Below are 22,381 nucleotides of genomic sequence, written 5' to 3'. Positions count from 1 at the left end.
TTCTCATTCTTTATTGAGCATAAAGCAAATTTAAGTTTTAAAGTTGTAAAATCTCTATAACTGATATTGTTTTTTTAGTAATGACGGAGTTATAAACATTGGTTATTTGTTAGTAATGGAGGAAAACACTTTTTTGTGTATTTTCTGTTTATTTTGCACATATTATTGCTATTTTCTATATTTCCTTGTGTTTATATTGCATGTTTACTTCTCTATTACTGGTGTTTTGAACTCGTTTGCTGCTCTAACACACATTTCAAGAGACGGACCGACCTTTTGCAGTGCATCTCTGTGCAGAAATAGATCTGGAAGTCGTCGGCATTGTGCAGGACGTAGAGGAAGGCACTGCGCTCGTCGAACTTGCTGATGCTGAGGAGAGAAAGCACAGTTTAGTCCAACAGTGACCTCATCAGAGCGCGGGGGTTCAGAGTGAAAGACGCCTTTCACCGGACTCGTGACGTCAGCCATCAAATGTCTGGGACCAGATAAAAGACGCTGTGTCACTCCATCAAAACACAAAGCCCAGTACATGGATTTACACACAGAAGCAACATCAACACAACCTGTGGATATGTAGTTTTGTCGTTTTGTGAGTTTCAGCTGCAACATACACAAATATTTAAAATAAAATCTAACGATGCTGAATTTCTGCACAAAAGACGCAGACAGCTTCGACTCAACGACCAAATTGAAACTTGTATCCACCGGGATTGATCGCTCGGCCTGGTTCTGCCGAGGCTGAGCCAGACACCGGAGCGCCGTGTGCCGTGTGGTCGTATTGTCGAGCTGCGATTGTGTCCTGCTGACTGTCTGCAGGCTGAGAGGAGAATCAGTCGTTCCCTAGCAACGCGTGAGCACGGCCCTCCGCTCGCTCTCTCTGATCTGTCACTGAATTCCTCTGAGGGCCGTGGAGGAGCAGACGCAGAGCAAGACATCGTCTGCACTGTGGTTCGGTCGGGAGCTGTGTGAGGTGAAGTGATAGTAACACACAGATCCGCTCGCGCTCTTGTGTTATTTATCTGCACATCGAGAGGGAATCACATCAAATGCTTCTAGCAGAGATTCTGTGTCTCGATGCTGATTCATGTCCGACCCTAATGGGACTCTTATACACACGTATCTCCTCTGATCAGTTGCTCCTGGACGGCTAATTAATCATACTTGTATTTTTCAGCTATTTCATTTTAATATGCATCTGTTATTTTTCTAATTTGGAACAATAGAAACTCCTACATTCAAACAGGTAGTTTCATTGAGAGCATGATCTCTTATTCAAGACAGATGTTGTGCAGAGGGCTGAATCCCGATAGTTGTACATTCATTATAGACAAATTAAATCAAATTAAAGTGCTTAGGTATAATATTCTTGCACAGAAGGACTTGGAAATTTGGATGTTGTGTGTTGTTTACTGTTAATGTCTAATTCTGCTTCTTCTCTTTTGAAGTTTACTTTTATATCCACTGGTGCAATTGTTGCACGTCAGCATGCGACTGATGAATGCGACTTTAAATGCAACTTTAATGAAAATTAAATTGAGGTTTTAACGTTTATGCAACTTTTGTGAGGGCAGAAAATGATTTTGAACATTCATCTGATTCTGTGGTTTGCAGAAAAATTAAGAATTCACAATATCACCGCCTGCAACGCTAAATTCCAACCCTTCCCCCCGGGTGGAGACACGTGTGAGGTTACTGTGACACCACTCGGCCGTAACCACGAGCGCGTCAGTGAAGACAGGAGACACTGACCTGACACCTCGAACTGATGTGGCGCTGAAGTTCCACTCATAAATCCCTTTGTTCTGCAGGAAGACAGATTAAAAAACAAATGAGATCATCACAGCTTCGGGGAGAAGATAAACTGAGACACTCGGCTGACTGATGGTCGTATCACAGTGGAAGCACGATTCCCAAATTTGCTGAGGGACCTCACAGTAATAAAAAGACATTAGGGGTTTTATTGGAGTGGTTGTGGCGCAGGAAATAAATGAAAACATGATGTCGGTGCTGCTGATGTTAGAGGATCAGTTACTGGAGAGCAAACAATGCATCTGCTGCAAAAATACGATACAATACGAGGAAGTAATCAATAAATACAAACAACTTCCTGAGCGGAAACAGGAAAATCTTCATCCATCACTTAACTTCTGCTGATAAATGTGAAGCCATCTTTTGTTTTTTTTTCATCACTTGACCAGATAGATAGTGTAACGCATCAGTATCGTTGCTGTGGTTACATTCAGCATCAGCTGAAGGATGCTCGGCTGTAAACGCTGTGGTTTCACCGCAGTAGGTCACCCACCTTGTCGTCTGGGGCAACGTGCCAGATAGACACCGTGTGGTCATCCACGTCTTTGTTTATGGACAAATACGAAGGCTGGTACACTTTCGTGGGCTCTAATATCAGCACCTAGAGACACAGAAAAATACATGCGGTCATTCATTTCACCAAATCACTTTTGTAAAGCATGCAGGAGCTCTTCTGTTTCCTCGGGCATTGTTTGGCCTCGGTTTCCTCGCCTCGTGTCACTTACAGGAAACCGGACAGAGGAGACATCCTTCTTGGTCGCCTCCACCAGGAAGTCCATCCAGAAATCCATCAGCTCCTGCTTGGGGGCCGGCTGCTCCACACCGGGCTTCTTGAAGTGCTGATATATCAGGATGGTCTCCACCAGCGAGCGCAGGTACCTGAAACCAGCCACAGGCACGAGAGGGGTTAAAGAAAAACACAACCCAGCTTGTTCGGAAGCCAAATCGTTATTTAACCAAACGCACGTATCCCAGAAAAATCTGAATAACTCAGCTGAGGAAGAATCATAAACACAAATGATGCTACATGATTGTGTTTGCATGCTGGGAAACATTTGTCTTTATGACATTAATGGAAAACTTAAAGAGCTTTTCACAGCACAAACACAAATAAAGAACAGCAGGGACTTAACCCACTGCAGGAACAGAGCTGCAGATATGAAACCGTCTCTTAAAACCTCCTGCGATGAATTTAACATCTGAAATTATGTCACAAAGACAATTAACCAATAAAAGGATTCCGTGAGCATGTAGAGATGTTAAATTAACGGAGATCTTGGGTCTTATATTTTATATTTTTCAGTTTATGCACATCAATAATTCCGTACTTGAAGGTTAAAGAAAAACCTTTTTCTCGTGGTTGTTATCTTGTCGGTGTCATTAAAGCTGAAGCTAAATGTGTGAGCTTGTTCGTTAACTGTCCTTTGCACCATTTCAATGTCAAACTCGTTGGAGAGAAGCACTTTCCCTCCCTGGAGCCGTTGATTTCCATTGCAACACGTGTTAAACTCTTCACGACACCAGACTCATGTGGGGAGAGAGAGACGCCGATCAAATGAGCAAAGTGAGTTCCTCCTGATATTTTCTGTTCTCCACCAGAAACACACTCGATACTTGCATATTAGACAAACTGTGGTTCCAGGACAGAACAAGACAGAGCACAGCGGCACAGACACAGTCGGTGATGGACGTGGGCTGAGCTTTGTTTTTCCTGCGAGCTAATCCGAGAGCGGCTCCTGACGTTTCCTCACCAGATGGGGGCTTTGAGTTTGAAGAGTTTCTCAGAGGCCTGGATGACCCTGTTGTTGTCGCAGGCCAGGATGCTGGCGCCCAGGAAGAAGCCCACGTCCCAGTAGCTCTGCAGCTTGTCCAGGCTGCCTTTTTTACCCAGCAGGCTGCTCAGCTTCACGCCTGCAAGACACAACGACAGATACAAGCATGTAATCGTTTTATTGTGTTTCCCCTTTGGAGCATCACCAACTGAGATTTGAAGTAGATGAGATAGTGGAGGGAAAAAAAACATGCAAACTCTGCATGGATGTGCCACAACACGCTTTAGCCTTTTTTATAATCTGTCATTGTGCTCAGCAAGAGTTGAAAGATACTTGTTATGATATTCCCCGGGTTCTGTTGCGGGGGAGCTGCTGATACATGTCCTGCACAGTATGCGGCTGCAGGAACCAACCATTCGTGGAGTCAGGTGGGGGGGCGGGGTGGGGGTCACCGGGATGAGTGCAGGAGTGAGCAGGGTCTACAGGGACGGAGGGTGGGGCCACATTACGGAGCTGCAGGCGGATTCCCAGGACCGGCTGCTCCGTTTCCCACATTCCTGAGCTACTCTGAGCCGCGGGGCAAAAGGCAAAGATTGGGAGCAAAGGCTGAGGAGGTCGTGTTGTTTTCACTCCGTCCCTTTGATTGTCAACACGATAACGCAAAAACTAGGGAACAGATTTCCACCAAACTTGGTGAAAGGATGAGACATGGTCCAGAAAACAAGCCATTCAAGTTTGGCAGTGATCCGAACAAAGGGGCGGATCCAGGGAATTATGTTTTATAGGTTTCTTTAACAAGGTGCATGCTCCGCCTACTGGGATGTGGGATCAGGTGAACATCAGGACCATAATTTCAGTATTAATGGAAGTGTGGTCATGCACGTACGACCTGAACAAGTCAGAACTCTCAGCGGACACGTAGAGTAAAGTCAAGCCGTGCAAAGCTCAGTAGATCTCAGGGAAACTGCAGCGTAAGGTTGTACATTTCTGCGGCTTTGTCACTGAGTGGCTCGCCTCATTTTCCGCCGGTGAGAGTATTAAAGTGTGGCTTGCAGTTTTGTTCTGATTTCCAGGCATTAATGCAAAGTGTAAAATAGCAGCTTTGCTTTTGTAAAGGAGCTGAGTCTTTTCCATGGTCAGACGTGACGCATCGCGAAGAGCTGCTGCTGCAGAGCGAGGACACGGCAGGGATGGATTTCTCAGTGGTTACTCAGCAGGTTCGATGTAGTCAAATGAAAAGCAGCGTCTGCAGGGTGAAGAGACACACACACATAATATCCACTCCAGCGTCCACTCACCTGTTTTGCGGAGCTCGAACGACGTGTCGAACTGGTGCCCGGCCGCCAGGAGGAGAACAGCGTAGTTGATACCCGAGTGCAGCGTCGGCTCGGACTCAAAACCCTTTTTAAACCTGAGGTGATAAGAAAAATTACTCCAATAAATATCCTTCCTCCAAAATCCCAGCGTCTCTGAGATAACAGATGACGTCTCGGGCCCCCCCCCAGACACGTCAACTCAAAAAACCCAGAAACAATCACAGCCATATTGAGTTGGGGCCACGGAACAGCAAACAACAACAACTGTGAGCACCCTCGCTAAACAAGACATGTAATTTATTTAATGACCAATCTGTTCTACTGAGGGGAAGTGACGAGAATGTTATCAGGGGAATCAGCCAAGATGTGACACGGAGCTGGAAATAACAGCCAGATGGGAGCGTGATTACCGAAGCAGCGTGTTCCGGCGACAAAGATATGAGATCGAAAAGAGCAAATTCCAGGAAGGAGGCAATTGACAGCTGGGTGTTATTGTCAAGTCGACCTCCGTCAGGTGCTGTTCGCTCCTCTGCGCTCACATCACAACCATATACTCCTGAGGGGGGGGGGAGACGCGTTAGCCAGGACCCTGATCTGACTCTGAATTCCTGGATTCTGCAAACCCTGCACATGCATCATGGAGATCCAGCAGGTTTCTCTGGAGCTTATTCAAGCTTTTAACCTCAAGGGATCTCTCGCTGTTGTTTTCCCCTAAATACCTTTGCACCTTGTCATCTTCCACGTATATAGTGTGAGACGTTGCTGCTATCTATCTATCCATCTATCCATCCATCCATCCATCCATCTATCCATCTATCTATCTATCCATCCATCTATCCATCTATCCATCTATCCATCCATCCATCCATCCATCCATCCATCTATCTATCTATCTATCTATCCAAATATCATCTCTCTATCTATCCATCTATCCATCTATCCATCATCTATCTATCTATCCATCTATCCATCCATCCATCCATCCATCCATCTATCTATCTATCTATCTATCTATCTATCTATCTATCCATCTGTACATTTTGGTGTCAGATCCAGGAATCTTATTTTTCACATTTAACATTGTTTGTTCGGGTGTTTTTCAAAATTTCCCCTGATTTCTTAGAGAATAATTCACGGATCTTGATTTTAAAATATCAGACATGTTTAGGGGAATTATTAATTATTATTAAAAGTTATATTTTTGTAGCCAGTAGCCAGTAGGGGGTGTTCCCATCCGACTTCAACACTCATTTTTAAATAATGTTACCAGGTTAAGTTGTTCCCCTTTTTTAATTCCTAAGAGCTGCACTGACGTCAGTATTATGGGATGATGCATTCGCAGGGAAATTGTCTCTAACATTCACCAATTACTCGAATTGAATGGCTTCTCCTTTAAGCGTAAAGTAATTAAGGCTGTTAAGAGTTACACCTGTGATTAAACTGCTTCTGATACGTGCTGGTGCAGCATCACTTCCTCTCCACGCCTTCCTCTCGTTAACATTACTCATCACAATCAAACGCCTCATTTCATCTCTTTTAATCACGTCGGCCTCCCGGTTGTTCACGTATGTTCTCTGGTTCCTCGTGTTCTTCTCATTTGCCCTGACTGTGACGCGCTCTGTGTTTTTTCCAGCCTCGTCTCCTTGAGAGGAACTTGTCGGAGGAACCTGCGTTCGTCTCCTTGAATGAAAGTAACGACACCAACAGGGAAACAAAAGGGTTTTTACAGCTGACGTCCCTGATTCATAGAACCATTCACGGAAAACCACACGATTAGCTGAGTCAGAATAAAGATACTCATCAAGCATCTTGTCTTTAGAAAACACATCTTCTAATTGTGTGTGTTGTGTTGTTTCTATGTGAGTCACACACACACACACACACACACACACACACACACACACACACACACACACACACACACACACAACCGTTTATGAAGAGTCATCGATGTGATGCCGAGTGAACATCACAACCTTCCCGGACAGATTTTATCTTTCTTTTGGTTTTGCTGATTATATTTTAAGAGTTTTAGAAGTATAAGTTATTTAATCCTATTTACAACAAATTGTATTTCATTGAAGTTAATTAAAAACACTTATAGAAGTTACTTCAGCAGAGCACATTCCTCCGCCAATGCCCAACAACCCCTCAAATTAAATAAAGCTGCACATAATTTCACACACTCATAGAAATCTGATTTATTTCTTCCAGTAAATGAATGATTTTAGAGGAAAACAAATCCATTCAGTTGTTTTTGTGTTATCTTGGTTATAAATCTAAAAGAAATCCCAAATATATTTCTAACCACGACCCTGAAACTAAAACAGCCCTTTGAGGAACCTGTCAAAACGTCCTCATTTTCCAAAGGTGCCCTCCTCACTCTTTAAAGTTTAATACTCAAACAAAAGACACACACAAAAGACACACACACACAGACACACACACTGCTCTCTCACCACAGCGCGCCGTTATCTCGGCTCTGCGTGTCAGTGAAGTGAGACTCCAGGAACGTGTCCTTGTAGATGCGTCCCACCAGGCAGTAGATGTCCGAGGCGACCTTCTCCTCGTCCTCCACCAGGGGCAGCATGATGTCCAGGGCTTTCTGTCGGTCACCTGGCAGGTTCCTCCTACGCTCACACACACACACACACACACACACACACACACACACACACACACACACACACACACACACACACACACACACACACACACACACACACACACACACACACACACAGCGTGCACGGTCAGAAATGAAAGTTTGGACATTTCTGAACTTGAGTGAGAGATTCGCCTGCAGCGGTGAAGCATGAAACTAATCACATTTCAGTAAGTATCCAGACGTGTGTCAGTGGAAAACGATCCTGGGTATTTGATTCCTCATCTTAAAGGGTCACTGCACCAATTTCAATTTCATGAGCCTAGAAGTCTGTCTCTATCTTAATGGAGCTGCTAAATCAGGGACATTTACTTTGAAAGTGACATATTCAACAGAATATATAAAGGGACGAATGAGATGAAAAACGTCTCATGAAAAATATATATAAATTGGCAAATTCAGAAAGTAAATGAATTACAAATAGGTTGTTTGAACCTTCCACGGTCCATTGAACAGATCAGCATGTGAACACTTCCTTTAATTCTTTTCTATTTTTGGATAATGACATAATGAGAGTTTCAATGAGAGTCCACATCGCAGAGGGTGTAACAGGTGGCACCTTCTCCGACTTAACAACAGATACACAACAACATGTAACACAACAACATGTAACACAACAGTTACTTTATATGTCTCCATCCACTTCAGGAGGTTTGTCTGATTCTGTCGAGCCCACTTAGAGTAGAGAGCAATATGGCTGATATGGATTTTTGAGTTAAAATATATATAAATATGTATAAATTGGCAATAGCATCTATTTCCTGTCTTGTGTGTGTCACTGTGATATGTGTTAATGTTGTTGCCTTAACAACATTAACACATTCAGATTCTTGATAACATACATTTTTTTATTTGTGAAGCATCTATAGTTTAAATATACTGTTCAGTATGAATATTAATATTGATAATGTTAAAATCTGTGCCTTTATATCACACTGAGTGGTCTGAGCAGAGTGAATCAAAACAGCCAAGTGTGCATGTGTGTGTGTTTGTGTAGCTAGGTAACTGGTGCACAGCGTTTTGTTGTGCGACACGATACTTGGCACAGACGAGGTCCATTAAGAGCCCGACTTAAATTACACAGGTTACTTGGGTCGTTAAAAAAAAAAAGTCACTTTTGTTCAGAGAGCTGAGGCTTCACCTGAAACGGCGCGTTCTGCTCTAACTCACCTGGAAGGAAAGGATCCAGCCTTATGAAACCACATTTCAATTCTATAGATCTGCACACAAATTCACAAATTACAAATAATAGTCTCCTAAACGTGACTGAATTGATTTTGTTCTTCAAGACCCATGAATCTGAGACATCGAGGAAACTACTCTGTCAATCAGTGAGGATAAAGCAGCCGTTCAGTTATACGTCCTATTCAACACGTGGAGTGTTAATACCAACAAAGGTCATTGAAAGCTGCAGGAAATTCACCTTCCTCATTAACGATGCAAATTTATGCATCAAACCGCTGCATTGGGGGAATTTGCTTTTGTTCTGAGGTTTTAAAAAATTCCCCTCATTTCAACCGTCAGACTTCAGAGAGAAACGCCTGTCGCTCTCCTGCAGAGTCTCACACGGGCACAGAGCGAGAGCAGAATCCTGGAGAACGTAACGTGGCTTCTCTGCCGAGCACGAAGGTTAAAGAAAACGTGTGAGCTGACAGCTATTACTATGGAGACCGTCCAGAGGGAGACGAGACCTGCTCCCTCTCTCTCGCCCCTCGTGCATCTCTCCATTTCTTTCCTCTCCTCCCCAGAGGGCTGATGGGTGTTTGGACGGAGGAGATTCTTCCCCAGTCACGTGTCTGATGCTGCGAGATAATTAGTGAACGCTCACTTCAGATTCATTTAGAAGCAGAGAACCTACTTTCGATGAATTGCTGAAAATTGATTCAACCAACTCCTCTTCGATTCTCTCACGGCGTCCTGCTCTCAACCTGAAGATCTGACGCATCTCAGCGAGAGTCTTCAGTCTTTAACACGAATATGAGAAAATATCTGACCAGACAGTAGCGGCTAACACTCTCGCATCTTGGCACCTGGCACAAACATTTTCCAGCCGCTGCCAAATTACAGAACAGCACGTTTTTATGGCTGTTTGAGGCGACAGGGCCACGGAAACCGCGGGTGAGAAACAGGCGGTTGAAGCCTCCTGTGCTTGTAACGTGGGTCTTTTTCCTGAGTAGCAGTAACTGTACACATGCTACTAATAATCTCGCTGCTGCTTGGGAACCTGCTTTTAAAAAAAAGAGAGAAACTCGTGAAACTCTTTCATTTCCAACTCGTAAAGTCACAAATGCAGAATCCCACTCATAGCAACATGTTATGATTCACATCCTGCTGCTGTTTCAGGGAGAATTGGGCCAAAAAGACCAAAACCCTCGTTTGATTGCAGCTGAGTAATAAAAAGCAATAATGCCAAAAAACACACAGATAACCAGGTCCAGATAAAAGTACAAAAATGACCTGTGACGAATCGGGAAGTAGAAGGAAAAGATGCTCAGACGCCCTCAGGTTGCCTCACACGGTTAGTCACAGATAAGCTCATTGAAAACATCAGACACTGGAAATGCACCAGTTCCGACCTGCAGATCCAAATCCTCAACCGTCACCCTTCAAATATGTATAATTACATATTAGATGCAATTTACCTTCACAGACACAAATGAAAACCTCCTGGTAGATGTGTGAAACTCAGTGTCCATGTCTGGTGGTGTCAGTGAGTGTCACTGGGTGTGTTGCCGTGTTGTGTTGTTGTGTTGTGTGAAAGTTGCCGTCTCACCGGTTCAGTGCAAAGGCGTAGTGGAACTTCACGTGCGGATGAGCCACGAGGTCAAAGGTCGGGAGCTTCTCCAGCGTCTCCACCAGCTTCACGATGGACTCGTAATCCTGGAGGACAAGGGAGGGACACACACACACCGGTGAGCTTCATCATCATCATCGCTAAGCATTGTGGGACATTCGTGCACCAGCGTCCTCCAGACATGCAGCGCAACACACGGAGGCGCTGAGCTGCTGTGAGGCCGGGGGTCTGATGTCCCTTTATTCTGTCTGAGACGCGACAGTCTGACGGACACCAAACGCACTTCAATAATTGAGTGGCCCCTTCATCACATTTTTGTCGCTCCTACTCGCCGGCATCGTCGCTATACCCAAAGCACGTTGAATAATTCAGCACGGCCACATTGCTTGTTGTTCTAATGAATGATTTATGAGCTCGAGCGCTGCCTACGGTGAGTGGGAGGATCTGGACAGCGAGCGCCACCACAATGTGAAAAGACTAAAGAGCGAAGACGAGCCGGAAGACTTGAGACGAGCAGAAGAAAAGCTTCGCCCCGGAGCTCTCCACGGGCAGCGAGAGGTCGGAGACAGTGACGGGGACGAGGCGGGGAACTCTCTCTCGGTTGTACAGTAAAGTTAACACAGCAGCTTCCTCTGCCAAGGTCGGAGACATCCGCACGCACACGGATCATTAGTGTGGCTGAGCTGGAGAAAGGTAGTTTGGTGAATAATGTTCCCTCGTAGTTTATCCTGGAAACTCGTGACCTTGTGGGATGTTCGGCTGAAAGTTTCTACGAGTGCTGATCTAAAGAGAAAACGTACGGCTGATCTATTTTTTTACGATATATTGAGATAATCTGAGGCCACATCCATACTTCTGCGTTTTGATTTGAATCTCCTTGTTTTAGAGGCGATACATTGAAAACGGAGACGGTTGGAAACTGTCTCTTCATTGATCTCATTTGTAGAGTTGTCTGAACACAGGACAAGTTGACGACACGCTGCTGACCTGGATGTCCCTGTACGTCAGCAGCAGGTTGATGACGATGTCCACTGAGAGGCACTCAACGTTGTCCAGCCGCTGTTGGATCCGGCTCAGCTCGGCGGCCAGCTCCAGGCCAGTGTACAGCTCCCGGGCTTTACGGATCTCGTTCAGAATCGTCTCACGGAAATACTGACTGGAGGACAAAAAAAACACTGGTTAGAAGTATAAGAGCAATAAGTCTGTGGCTGCCTCAGCTGCTGTTACTGTTGCACTATTACAAGGGGATATTAAATAATGTATTTCAGAGGAAATATTTCATAAATTAAATATTTTCATACTTCCAGTCCAGTAAGCAAATTGAAACCAACATCATATTGTGTTATTCTCAGACAAGGACATTTAACCGTCTGATTATTTCATGTTTTCTTCCCTCGTCTAACATTACCACTGACGTGTAACTGGTGTCAAGCCAACTTTGAAATCTTGGCAAATCGGCTCTAGTGCAAGTAGTGACAAGATTAAAGTAGAAATTATAACCAGCACATACTCAGTTTTTGTGAGTCACTTAACGTTTTGAATAAGGAACTGGAGAAAGAACCTTTTTCATTTCCAGCAAAACTCAGTCAACCATTATTTAAAGCACCAAAGTCGGCATTAAAATCCAAAGATCTCTCAGGAGTACAGGAAACATTATTCTCCTTGACACATTTACAGTTTGTGTTCAGGTCGTTTTCCAGTGATGCTTAAAACTGGTGTCCAGGAAACTGAGGCTTCATCCAAGTGTAAGTTCTGAGTCTCTGAGGCTGGAGCAGAGCTTCCATCTCTCTGGCAGCTCCGCCGACTGTTGGCAGGAAAGTCTCAAATGTTACTGCAGCAGCTGAGGTGTAAATGTGTTTTTCAAAAGCCGAGGGAGGCAACACATAAAAATAATATCGGCAAGTCAAAATGGGAAGAGACGGACAATAAATCCAAAGAGAAACGGTCTCAGTGCTGAAAACACCAAAGAGCTAATGGTCTTAACAGGAACTGTAACTTCGGCTTCTTCCTCATATGTGAGCGACCTGATTTATTTGTCAACCTTCGATTCTGGTAAAACAACGTTAGCTCCCGTTTCCTTATTTCACTTATTTTACAATGTCATCTGTAAGTGATATGGTAATTATGTTTTTATTAAATATTTAAAAGCATGAAATCCTTTGGTCCAGTCCACCCATTATCCCCAGTTTGCTGGACTCACTGGGAGTTGGCCTGGGACACTTTGAGCAGCTGGATGAAGCGGTCCAGCAGCGGCATGCAGATGGGCCCCAGCAGCATCTCGAAGCTGGGCTGCATCAGCTCGGTGAGGCCCTTCATCAGGCTGCTCTCACAGCAGTACACCTTGTTGTGCGGCGTCACCATGTACGGGATGAAGGTGTAGTTGGCCGAGCACGTCTGTGGACACAAGAGACGCAGGGTTGGGAAACCAAATATCTGTTCATCGAGGCATCGGAGGGTTTTCTAAAGCATTGTGGTGTGAAAGAGGCAGCAGCTGTATTTGAGCCAAACGTGGGTGTAGTCATGTCAAATTTAATTTTGGAGGTTATGTTTTCATCTGCGTTTGTTTGTTAGTTAGCAAAAACCACTCAACCGATTTCAATGATGTTGTGTGGAGGGGTGGGACATGGCCCGAGAAGGAAGGAACACATTAGTGGATCCGAAATTGATTTTGAATAGTGGATGGTAACATTTTTACGGATGACACACAGCTATACAATGCAGCAACGGAGCATATGCAGCTATCATAGGTATCGATAACCAAACTAAGATTATAGTGTTTTCTAGGTAAAAAAATATCCTTAAAGTACAAGGTGTACATTTATATTTCAGTAGAATACTCAGCTTCTCTGAACAATTACCTCGTCTGAACTCTCTCTACAGCCGACTTTACAGACACCGTATAGGAAACCAAACAATGCATGTGGAGGAAGCACATTTCTTGTTGCTTCCCCCCAGTTTGAGACCAGGGATTCGACTCCGACCAGACGACACCAGTCTAAACAGACAGCCGCCGGGTGGAGTGATCTGCATCAGCGGCGACAGCCACATTACCAGCTTCTGTCTTACAACCGCAAACACTCAGAGCGGCGCCCTCCCCTTGTTCCTGCAGCCTGGGGAAGCAGACGTGCTGCCGTTCACCTGGTGCAGAACCTCTGCCCGGTTATTTGCTGCAGCTGCTGCATCCAGGAGTCATTTGTTTTCATCTGTTTTAGTTTTAGCACCACAATCTTTCTTCTTTATCCGCTGAGCTCTAATTCCAGACACGTGTGCTTTCTGTGCTTTCGTTTTTTTGGGTCTGGAGGTAGATTAGTGTGTTTGTGTTAACTTGACAGTTTTCTCCTGCAGCAGCGGTAGCGATGCTCCAGCTGCTGTCGCTCGCCGCTGCTGAATAAACAAAGAGCAAACACGTGCGTGTGGTGTTTACAGACAGTACACAGAGAACGAGACAGGCAGGAAACCCACTGTTGACATGCTCAAGAAGCAGTGGAGGTCTTTCAGAGGAGAGCTATTCCCAGAATGTCAGATGTGCGGTGACTACACGAGAGTCTGAGGGAGGTTGAGCTGTTCCACAGCTGCTTTAATATTCTCCCCCGGTTTCAGCTTTTCAGCCTCTTTTCGAAAAACACACGGCTGCTGCTGCTGCTGCTGCCAACTGAAAAGAGGAAGTGGAAGGAGAGACGTTGAAGCAGTGAAAGCAGATCCGCAGATAACTGCATCCTCCTGTGCAGCCGTGGTTCATGACATCACCGTTTTGCTGCACGTCGCTCAAAGGTAAACTGGGACTCCTGCTGATGCCAGGTGTGACCAGACAGGTTGCAAAACGCCGACGCTATATTTAGCTCCTGTGTGTGTGTGTGTCTGAGGTTCATGCAGACACAGGATCCCATGACAAGGCCGCTGCATATTTCAGAGAGGGTGCAGGTCGTTGGAAGCGAAGCTCCGCTAGTCGCACGCAGGTGACACGTGTGTGAGCTGCGAGGGAAACACTTGCGGCAGCGCTGGCTCACGGGGGAACGTGGTGAATGAGTCAGTTGTTCAGTGAATGAGTCACCTGGTTCGTTAGCCGATGGCCCATCTGCATGTTTGCAGTAGGACGGAGCCGGATGCCGACTCACCTACACACACATGCTTTCTTAGAGCTTGACATAACTTGATATTAGCACATTTATACAACTCTCGCAACAGTGAATGATCCATTGAGGTTTGCGGCGCCTCACATCTATGGGCCTGGAGCCTGGAGGTTGTAGCTGTGGGCTGTGACTGCAGAGGTGAAGTCAGTGGGCAGCTACAGTAACTGGATTTACACCAACACACTGGAAACACTGTGCACGCAGCTACAGCAATTTGATTATGCAACAACAGAGGCCAATTATCTGGATTTCTATGATCACAGTGGAGAGCAGAGAACAGTCGAGTACATTTGCAACTGCAGAGCGTTTGGTTGTTTCTCCCTGATCAGCGATTGTCCGATTATTGTTTATGATGACAAACGGGATTTGGGTTAATTTAGGCTCCAGCGGGACAAGAATACGTTATTTACTCATCCTGAGAGTTTCCTCTTGTAATGTTTAGCTTGAAAATACAAATTCTACAATTTCCTTATCATACTTAAAATACTATATAACTACTGTACGTTTAAACTGCAATACAACAATAATGCTGCATCTATATTTCCGTGTCATCTACATGTATCATGAAGAGGAAGATGATTTTTGGCCATGCAGCTGTATTCTCAGTGTTGCAGAATATGACAATTCATTGTGATGTAATATGAGTGTGTTTGTGTTGGGTTGTGTCTCAGGATGCATGTCACCACAGAGGAGGTTTTCTATTGGCTTAACGCTTCCATGTGACTCATGTTTGGGGCAATTGCATATATGAATATGAATATGAATATGAATAGAAAAATTATCATAAAAACTGCACAATTTTGTGTTTTTTGCTTGTGAAACTGAATAGCAAAGAAAGCAATGTTAAAAATGTTAATTGTGTTGCATGCAGGAACAAACTTAATGCATTGAATTGACACAACATGTAAAAGATATTGCAGATATTGAAGTTAAATGCCTTTAATAGCAGGAGGAGAGAGAACAAAGCGAGCGAGAGCACATCAGGGAGCAGCGAGCTCCCGCTCTCACACTGTGGCTGATAATCAGCTCCTCTGACACGGTGCAAGTCCGAGTCAGAGATCAGTGCAACCTCCCCTCCACTCTGAAAAGCCACTTAGGAGAGCTAAGCCTCTCATCTGACTCCTGGACATGGACTCCTGGACGACTCGCAGCCGGCCTCTGCCTTAATCACACTCTGCTCCACTTTCTGCTGAATCGCTCGATTGTTCAGTGGCTGGATCGACAGGAAATCAATTTATTTTGAGCAAATTTCGAGCAAAGATGCACAAAATTTGATGCTTCCAGCTTTTCAAATGACAGGATTTACTGCCTTTTTAAAAAAAATCTTTTATATGAATAGACTTTGTGTGTTTTTAATCAAACATTTAATATCAAACTTCTGCAATAAGAAAAGAGCCAGTTTGATGATGTCGTGAAGCAGCGTGGGATCGTGGGAGACATTTCTTGTCTCGTAATATTCTTGGGTCTAAAACTGTGGATCTCTCTGGGTTTGAACGTTGTTAAAAACGTAATAAACAAACTACCGCATACAACACAGGTCTAAGTTGTTGAATTGTTTCATATTTTATCTTGAAACATTTAGATAGAAACTACAAAGGACGTGAGTCAGCGAAGAACAGGATTTCCTTTGCTTTAAATCAGCCCCTTATTTGAATGCTGCAGTCTTTGCAAGTCAAAGTTCCACCTTTCTATGCAGATGGTGCTCGTGCAGTCGCCGCAACTCACCAACCGGCTTTCATCTGAGAGAAGCATCTTGCAAAAAACGGGAGGAAGACGCTGTTTTCTTTTGACATTTCTGTGAAACCAAACATTTATCGCGGCTTCTAAACAAAAGCTGGGCTGCAGAGGAGAGAAACACCTCTCAACACGGAGGAGAAGCATAAGGTGTTGGACTGCTGCTCCCTGCATGTTGTTAGAAAAGAAAGAAGAAGCATATTCTTTGCCGCACATAATACGTGTGATGTGTGAGTAATGTGCGAAGGCAAAGGCGAGAGGAAAGAGAGAAAGATGCTTTGTCTACTTACAGTGTTCTTCTGGCAAATTATCTCCTGAAAGAGGACGAGAGAAAAACATTTAGAGATTCAACAAGCACATTTTCTCTCCCGGCGGCAATTTTACACTCTAAATTAAACAAGACAAGACAAAACCAAATCCATTAGCTGCACTTAAATTTAACGTAACGTACCTGAGACAGTTCGATTTTTTATCTCTGTCGATATTTAGAGTGGTTGACTAATATGAATGTTCCTGTGAACAGTCTGTGGCAACAGTTGCTGCCATTAATTCAGCATAAAGGATGAGAATACAGTGCAGGTGAGGTACGGAATGAAAATTATTGAAAGATATTTTACTAGGAAAGGTTGTAGGTTTGAATCCCGGTTTCGGCTGGGCTCTCTTCTGTGTGGAGTTTGTTTGTTTGCATGTTCATCATCACAGAGTTAGGTTAATAGGAGACTCTAAATTTGTGGTAGATGTGAATGGGAGGGGGAATGATGGTTTATGTCGGCCCTGCGTTGGAATTGGCTCCAGCCCCCCCCCAGCGACCCTTACAGGATAAGTGATATAAATACATTTGTTTGTAGGAAAAGTCGACCTTTAACTGTGCAAGTTAAGCATCTTGCTTATTCGACATATAAAGAGTATTAGATAAGTTACCCAGGAACAATTCAAGATAGCAGGGAAAGAGTCAAAGACCAATATTGTACTTTTCAGGCAAGTTGGACATTTCCCCTTTGGGTCTAATAAATGCAGCTAAAACTAAAATGCAGTCAAAGTTCCTTTGAATTCATTCACTCAAAGATACAATCAAGATCCATTATTCTCTGGGAAATCAGAGAAAATGTCAGGAAATGCAAATCTCATAAAGGGATAAAAAAGAATTGCCTGGATTGAATTGAACTCATTCCACCAAATGATGTGGTAATCTGTCCTTTAGTTTTTGTGTAATCTTAATCTTGACAAACAACCCAAACCAATAAACAACATAATCTCTCACCCTTCAATTCACAAGCGTGTGTATTGTTCTCTCTCGCACAAAGAGACTATTTTATCCTTAAGAAAATAAACGGCGTGACCGGCCCCGAGGACACAAAGGCCTCTGTGGGTCTGTGGGTATTTTTAGTCCCGGTGCCTTTTGGAGAACTCCCCCTATTTAAAAGAGCAGCCCTCACTTAGAAAGCAGCACCCTTTGAAACAATGGAACCGCCGCCTGATACACATCAGTGGAAACCACCAGAGAGAGGAGGTCTTGTCAGGCTGGGGCGAGGAGCTCCAGCCAGACGGGTGGGCACCACTGCAGACCACAGGAAGGGAGGGGACCGCTCCGGCTCCCAGTTTGCGTTAGCGCAGGGAGGAATGTCATGGAGGGTATTTTGGACGTAGAAATAATAGAGCTGCGAATGTGCATTAGCTCTTTGGGTCGTGTTTAAGTCGACTGTGTGCAGACAAACCCCTCCTGACAGGCTGAGTGGGGCGTTACGCTGACTGGACAGTTCTGTGGAGCCCTGAACTCCCTTCACTACGCTCACTGCACAATAAAGGCCTCAGTGTTCCTCAGATACGAGCCGCTGGCAGCAGGAGGGTTTTTAAAGTGTGTTCGGCTCTGGCGTCAGACTGTGTGAACCACGTCTTGTCTGACACACACACACACACACACACAACACACACACACTGTTGTCATGTGCTGACACACGACCGGGGGGAGATTCTGGGTTCCAGCCCACTGAAGTTAGGAGCACAGATGTGTTTCTCTCCGTTACAGATTCCCATAACATATTAATGAATGATGCACGCAGGGAGAAATATTTGCATATTGTCCGGGAAGTATCACTTCCTCGTACTTGTCGGGTTTCCCCTGGAAGTTGTTGATGGTAAAACACCGATCACGTCAAACAGTTAGTGGATAAACATTTACCCAGCATGCAGCACTTGTTGTGTGAAGTAGCACGACTGCTCTCGTCCCCTGAAGGTTTATTATATTTTCATGATGTTGGCAGAGGTAGTTTATTTTCACTTCAGGTATAAATCAGACTTCTGTCAAGAGTTTAAAATCAACACGGCTCCACAGAGAGAACATAATCATCTTAAATTGTTAGTTTAAGAACTGAACGTACTTTAAATGCTCCAAAGTGTCCTTTTTAGTAAAAACAGAAATCTTTTAAAACTGAACTCTGCCAAATAACTTAAGGTTGCGATTGTGCAATAACTGTTTTGGTCCATTTTGGTAATAATTGTTTATGCTGGTGTATTTATTCGTCTGATCTTTATCTTTCATATTCATATTTCTCTTTCACGCTGTGTATGCACTGCGGAGATACACAGCATTTTGTTGCAAAGCTGCAATGACAAATTATGGCATTCTATTCTATCTTGATGTGAGTTTTCAAAAATACCATGTAGAAAGAAATGAAAATCTGAAACATCACATGTAAAAAGGTAAAAGAAAAGACGTCTCACTCTTGGATCCACTAACTGACTGAAAGATAAAAAAATAAAAGAGGCCACGTTGACGTCCCATCTTAAATGTTTCATAAATGCGTTTCCTTCCATCAAATTACTGATGCATTTATGTGCCGCCGTCGCCACCAAATTACATTTGTGTCAATCCCACGTCCGCCCAGTGTCCTTCTAAATAAAGCCTCTAATCACGACCCTCGTGAATCACAGTGATGGCGAGGGGCGGGACACTGTCCTGGTTCCTGCTCGTAAACCACGACTCACCTGCAGCGACTGGAGGGAGTCGGAGTTAGTGTCGCAGTACAGGATGATGTTGTTGGCCATGCTGAAGCTCTCCCGGACTCCCAGGTGGTAGAAGAGCGAGGGCTGGCGGAAGGCGTCCGTCATCTCCACCACAGCAAGATCTGACGGCGACAGACAGGGAGCGGTTAGTGTCGGGGGGGGTCGGTACAATTATACTTCATCTTCATCATTATAGCTCAACTACCTTCATTATATCAAAGGTTAAAGTGACTAACTGCTGATATTTGGTTTTCATTAAACCCAACATCGACTGGACTTTATTGTTCTGGGACGGAGACGCAGCTCGGGGGTCAAAGGTTAACGGACTCGTCTGAAACCACATCACGTGTTCGTCACTACTACAAACTGTTCACGGTGGATTTCCTGACGTCAGCCACAGATTCTCGTGTCAGGGAGACAAGTGGAAGCTAATCGCTCTCTTGAAAAACAGACCAGCTCCATGGACGAGGGACGTTTGATCCATCTCAACTCTGTCAATAAACACAAAGACGGTCGATACCACCACCCGGACGCCGGCTGGACGCCAGCGTGCGATCAGGATCAACAGGTCAACAGGAGTAAATACTGTCCAGTGTCACTCAGAGCAGCAGGACTGTGGCCTCTGGTGAAAAGGTTCCCAGACTCCTGTGCTTTTACATTGAAAATACACAGCTGTGCTACACCAGAGATCAGTCATAGGCTGCTGCACTGAAACGTAACATCATAGCAATGAAAACAAAACTTGTGAACATCTAAAATGATGCTTATGAGGCGTTTACCAAACTGGTCGACTTGTAGAATGAGCACGGCCGTGTGATGGGGGCCCCTGACAGGAAGTGGAGCTGTGCACGCCTCCCCTGACATCGCCGCCAGCCACCGATAACAACAGAAAACCCACCAGCCCCGGTGGCTGTGCTGCAGTAATGACAGGGGGCTCCGGGCGTCACAGAGATAACACGTCACCCTGTGTTTTTCATCTGTTTCCAACTATCCACCTCTCTGTGTCAACAAGCAGGTCGCACAGAGCCGAGCAGCAGAGACGCTCGGATACGGCAAAAACAGATCTGACTCCGCTCAGAAGGTCGAGTTCATTCGAACGACTGGAGGAAAAGCACCGAGACGCTCAGTCGTCTGAAATCAAGGATTTAGTCTCTGAGATGAGGATTTGATCTGTTTTGACTCAAACTAGACTTTGAGCTTGTAGTAATTCCAACTTTTAACTGTAAAGCAAACTTCGTAAACCTGTGAAATAAATATGCAGGAGAAATAAAACTTGTACACGTGTAGAAAAGGTTTGTGTTAATAATTAAATGTTTGAATAAAAGCTGTGAACAACAAATAATGTGAAGTTGTACAAAGACAATGTGAAAAAGGAAAAGTGATTTTATGAACATCTGTTGCAGACAGGACGGAAACAAGCTGTGGTTAAATTCCACATTGTGTGTGAGGCCCGAAATTACTGGAGTCCGATCAATATGGATTTTTAAAATGTTAAACCCCGGTCCTTCAGAATAAAATCACTCTGATCGACCCCCTCACAATTTGACTGAACAGTTCACATCAAGCAGTCGATTTGAATTCTGTGGATCTGCCAACGCCACTTTGCAGAGAGGAGCCAATCAGAGCCACTCTTCCCTCCTCCTCCTCCTCCTCCTCCTCATCAACACGTGCAAATTAAACCAGGAAGCACGCACTTGTTGCTGCCCCCGGTGGTTCTCCTCATCACCCCCTCTCATTGCAGCCAAGTGGGCAGCGGACATGTGGGATAAAGAGGATTTTCAGCTCAGCGGCTCTGGGCACTGATGTGGAACCTCGAGAGGGGTTTTGTTTTCTGGGTGAGTGGCCGGCGTCTCCACATCAGGACGGATGAGCACAAGTTAGATTTCACTTTCTGACGCAGGAGGCGGAAGAAGGGAGTGAACCTTCATCCTCCCTTTGGCCCGACCTCTGCTCAAGAACCACTTGTTGCTTCCATATCTGTGACGCATTTCCATCAGTGATATCGTCAAATATCAAACAGAGATTCAGCCTCGGTGCACGTTTGGACGTCAGTAACAGAAGTTCCCGGCTTGCGCTCGAGGACTAATGACACCAGGTGGAGTCGGTTTGTTGCATTTTATTGAAATTCTCAATTCCTTAAACTCACTACAACCCTGAGCACACACGGAATAAAGAGGTTGTTTGTCTTCTTCAGGGCTCTTACTTTACGCTCTGTGCTCACAAGGTGCAACCGGACATCCCGACAGCGCAGGTCGTCTGATGAATTAAAGATAAGCTTGTCTCGTTTCTGTGCAAACAGGGGAACCATCAATATTACATCTGAGCCGGACTTTAATTCAAAAATATATTCAGAGGCTGCAGATGTTAGGAGTGACGTTGGAGTAAACCTCAAGAAAAAGAAAAGGCGAGTGTAGTTCTGCAGGGAGAGTGGAGAGGAGCCATCAGCTCTCTGAAGTGTTTAGTACCCAGAGCCCCTGAGAGCTGACAGCACTGTAGTGGTGCACGATGATGTCGTCAGTGTGGAGACGTGATGCACACGTGTTGGACGATAATAAAAACGCAGCACGTCACCGGCTTCAGTGGAGACGTCTTTCGTTTCCTTTTTTTTACAGCAAGGATAGATTTTTATATATTATTCTAAAGGCCGGTGGAAGATGAAGTGCAAGAAATGTTCTTATCATTGCAAAACATACAGGGTTAAATTTAGAATGTGTCAGGTCCTCACCCGTTGTATTTCCTGTTTCTAGTTTGTTATTCACAGAGGAGACAAAAGGCTCCAGGGCACAACATGAACAAGAGGCATCACACACCTCTAATACACCCAGACTCAAAGAGACACAATACTACAAACAACATGAGTGTGTCTCTTTGCAGCTCTTTTTTGTGTCTCTGCAGTCATTTTGTGTTTCTTATTAGTTGGTTCCATGTCTTTGTGTGTCTGTTTGCGTCTCTGTCTGATAGCTTTGCATCTTCTTGTGGTTGTCTCACATCTTGTGGTGTTACTTTATTATCTCTGCAGTGGATGTGTCTCTTACGATGAAACTGCTGTTTCTCTTTTCAGTCGTTTTGTGTCTCTTTGTGTGTATTTTGCAACTTTTTTGTGTCTATTTCTCAGTGGAAATCATCTTTTTGTGGTTGACCTACATCGCTTCCTTCTC

The 22,381-nt window shown here is 44.6% G+C and overlaps 1 protein-coding gene across 1 annotated transcript in view; it reads right to left on the bottom strand.

Moving 5' to 3' along the window:
- The window catches only part of map3k5 (mitogen-activated protein kinase kinase kinase 5), a 48,175-nt gene that overhangs the window by 15,053 nt on the left and 10,741 nt on the right, over positions 1 to 22,381 (bottom strand). Inside the window, exons 2-13 of the mRNA XM_035143900.2 lie at positions 19,206 to 19,345; positions 16,511 to 16,534; positions 12,557 to 12,750; positions 11,344 to 11,512; positions 10,336 to 10,442; positions 7,357 to 7,527; positions 4,880 to 4,992; positions 3,561 to 3,720; positions 2,535 to 2,688; positions 2,303 to 2,410; positions 1,750 to 1,802; positions 274 to 369 (exon numbers count right to left, since the gene is read on the bottom strand). Of these exons, the coding sequence (XP_034999791.2) occupies positions 274 to 369; positions 1,750 to 1,802; positions 2,303 to 2,410; positions 2,535 to 2,688; positions 3,561 to 3,720; positions 4,880 to 4,992; positions 7,357 to 7,527; positions 10,336 to 10,442; positions 11,344 to 11,512; positions 12,557 to 12,750; positions 16,511 to 16,534; positions 19,206 to 19,345 (1,489 nt within the window). The remainder of the gene's footprint in view (positions 1 to 273; positions 370 to 1,749; positions 1,803 to 2,302; positions 2,411 to 2,534; positions 2,689 to 3,560; positions 3,721 to 4,879; positions 4,993 to 7,356; positions 7,528 to 10,335; positions 10,443 to 11,343; positions 11,513 to 12,556; positions 12,751 to 16,510; positions 16,535 to 19,205; positions 19,346 to 22,381) is intronic.

The sequence above is a fragment of the Hippoglossus stenolepis genome, chromosome 20, assembly GCF_022539355.2.
Source record: "Hippoglossus stenolepis isolate QCI-W04-F060 chromosome 20, HSTE1.2, whole genome shotgun sequence".
NCBI lineage: Eukaryota > Metazoa > Chordata > Actinopteri > Pleuronectiformes > Pleuronectidae > Hippoglossus > Hippoglossus stenolepis.
This window is presented reverse-complemented; position numbering and strand designations above follow the sequence as displayed.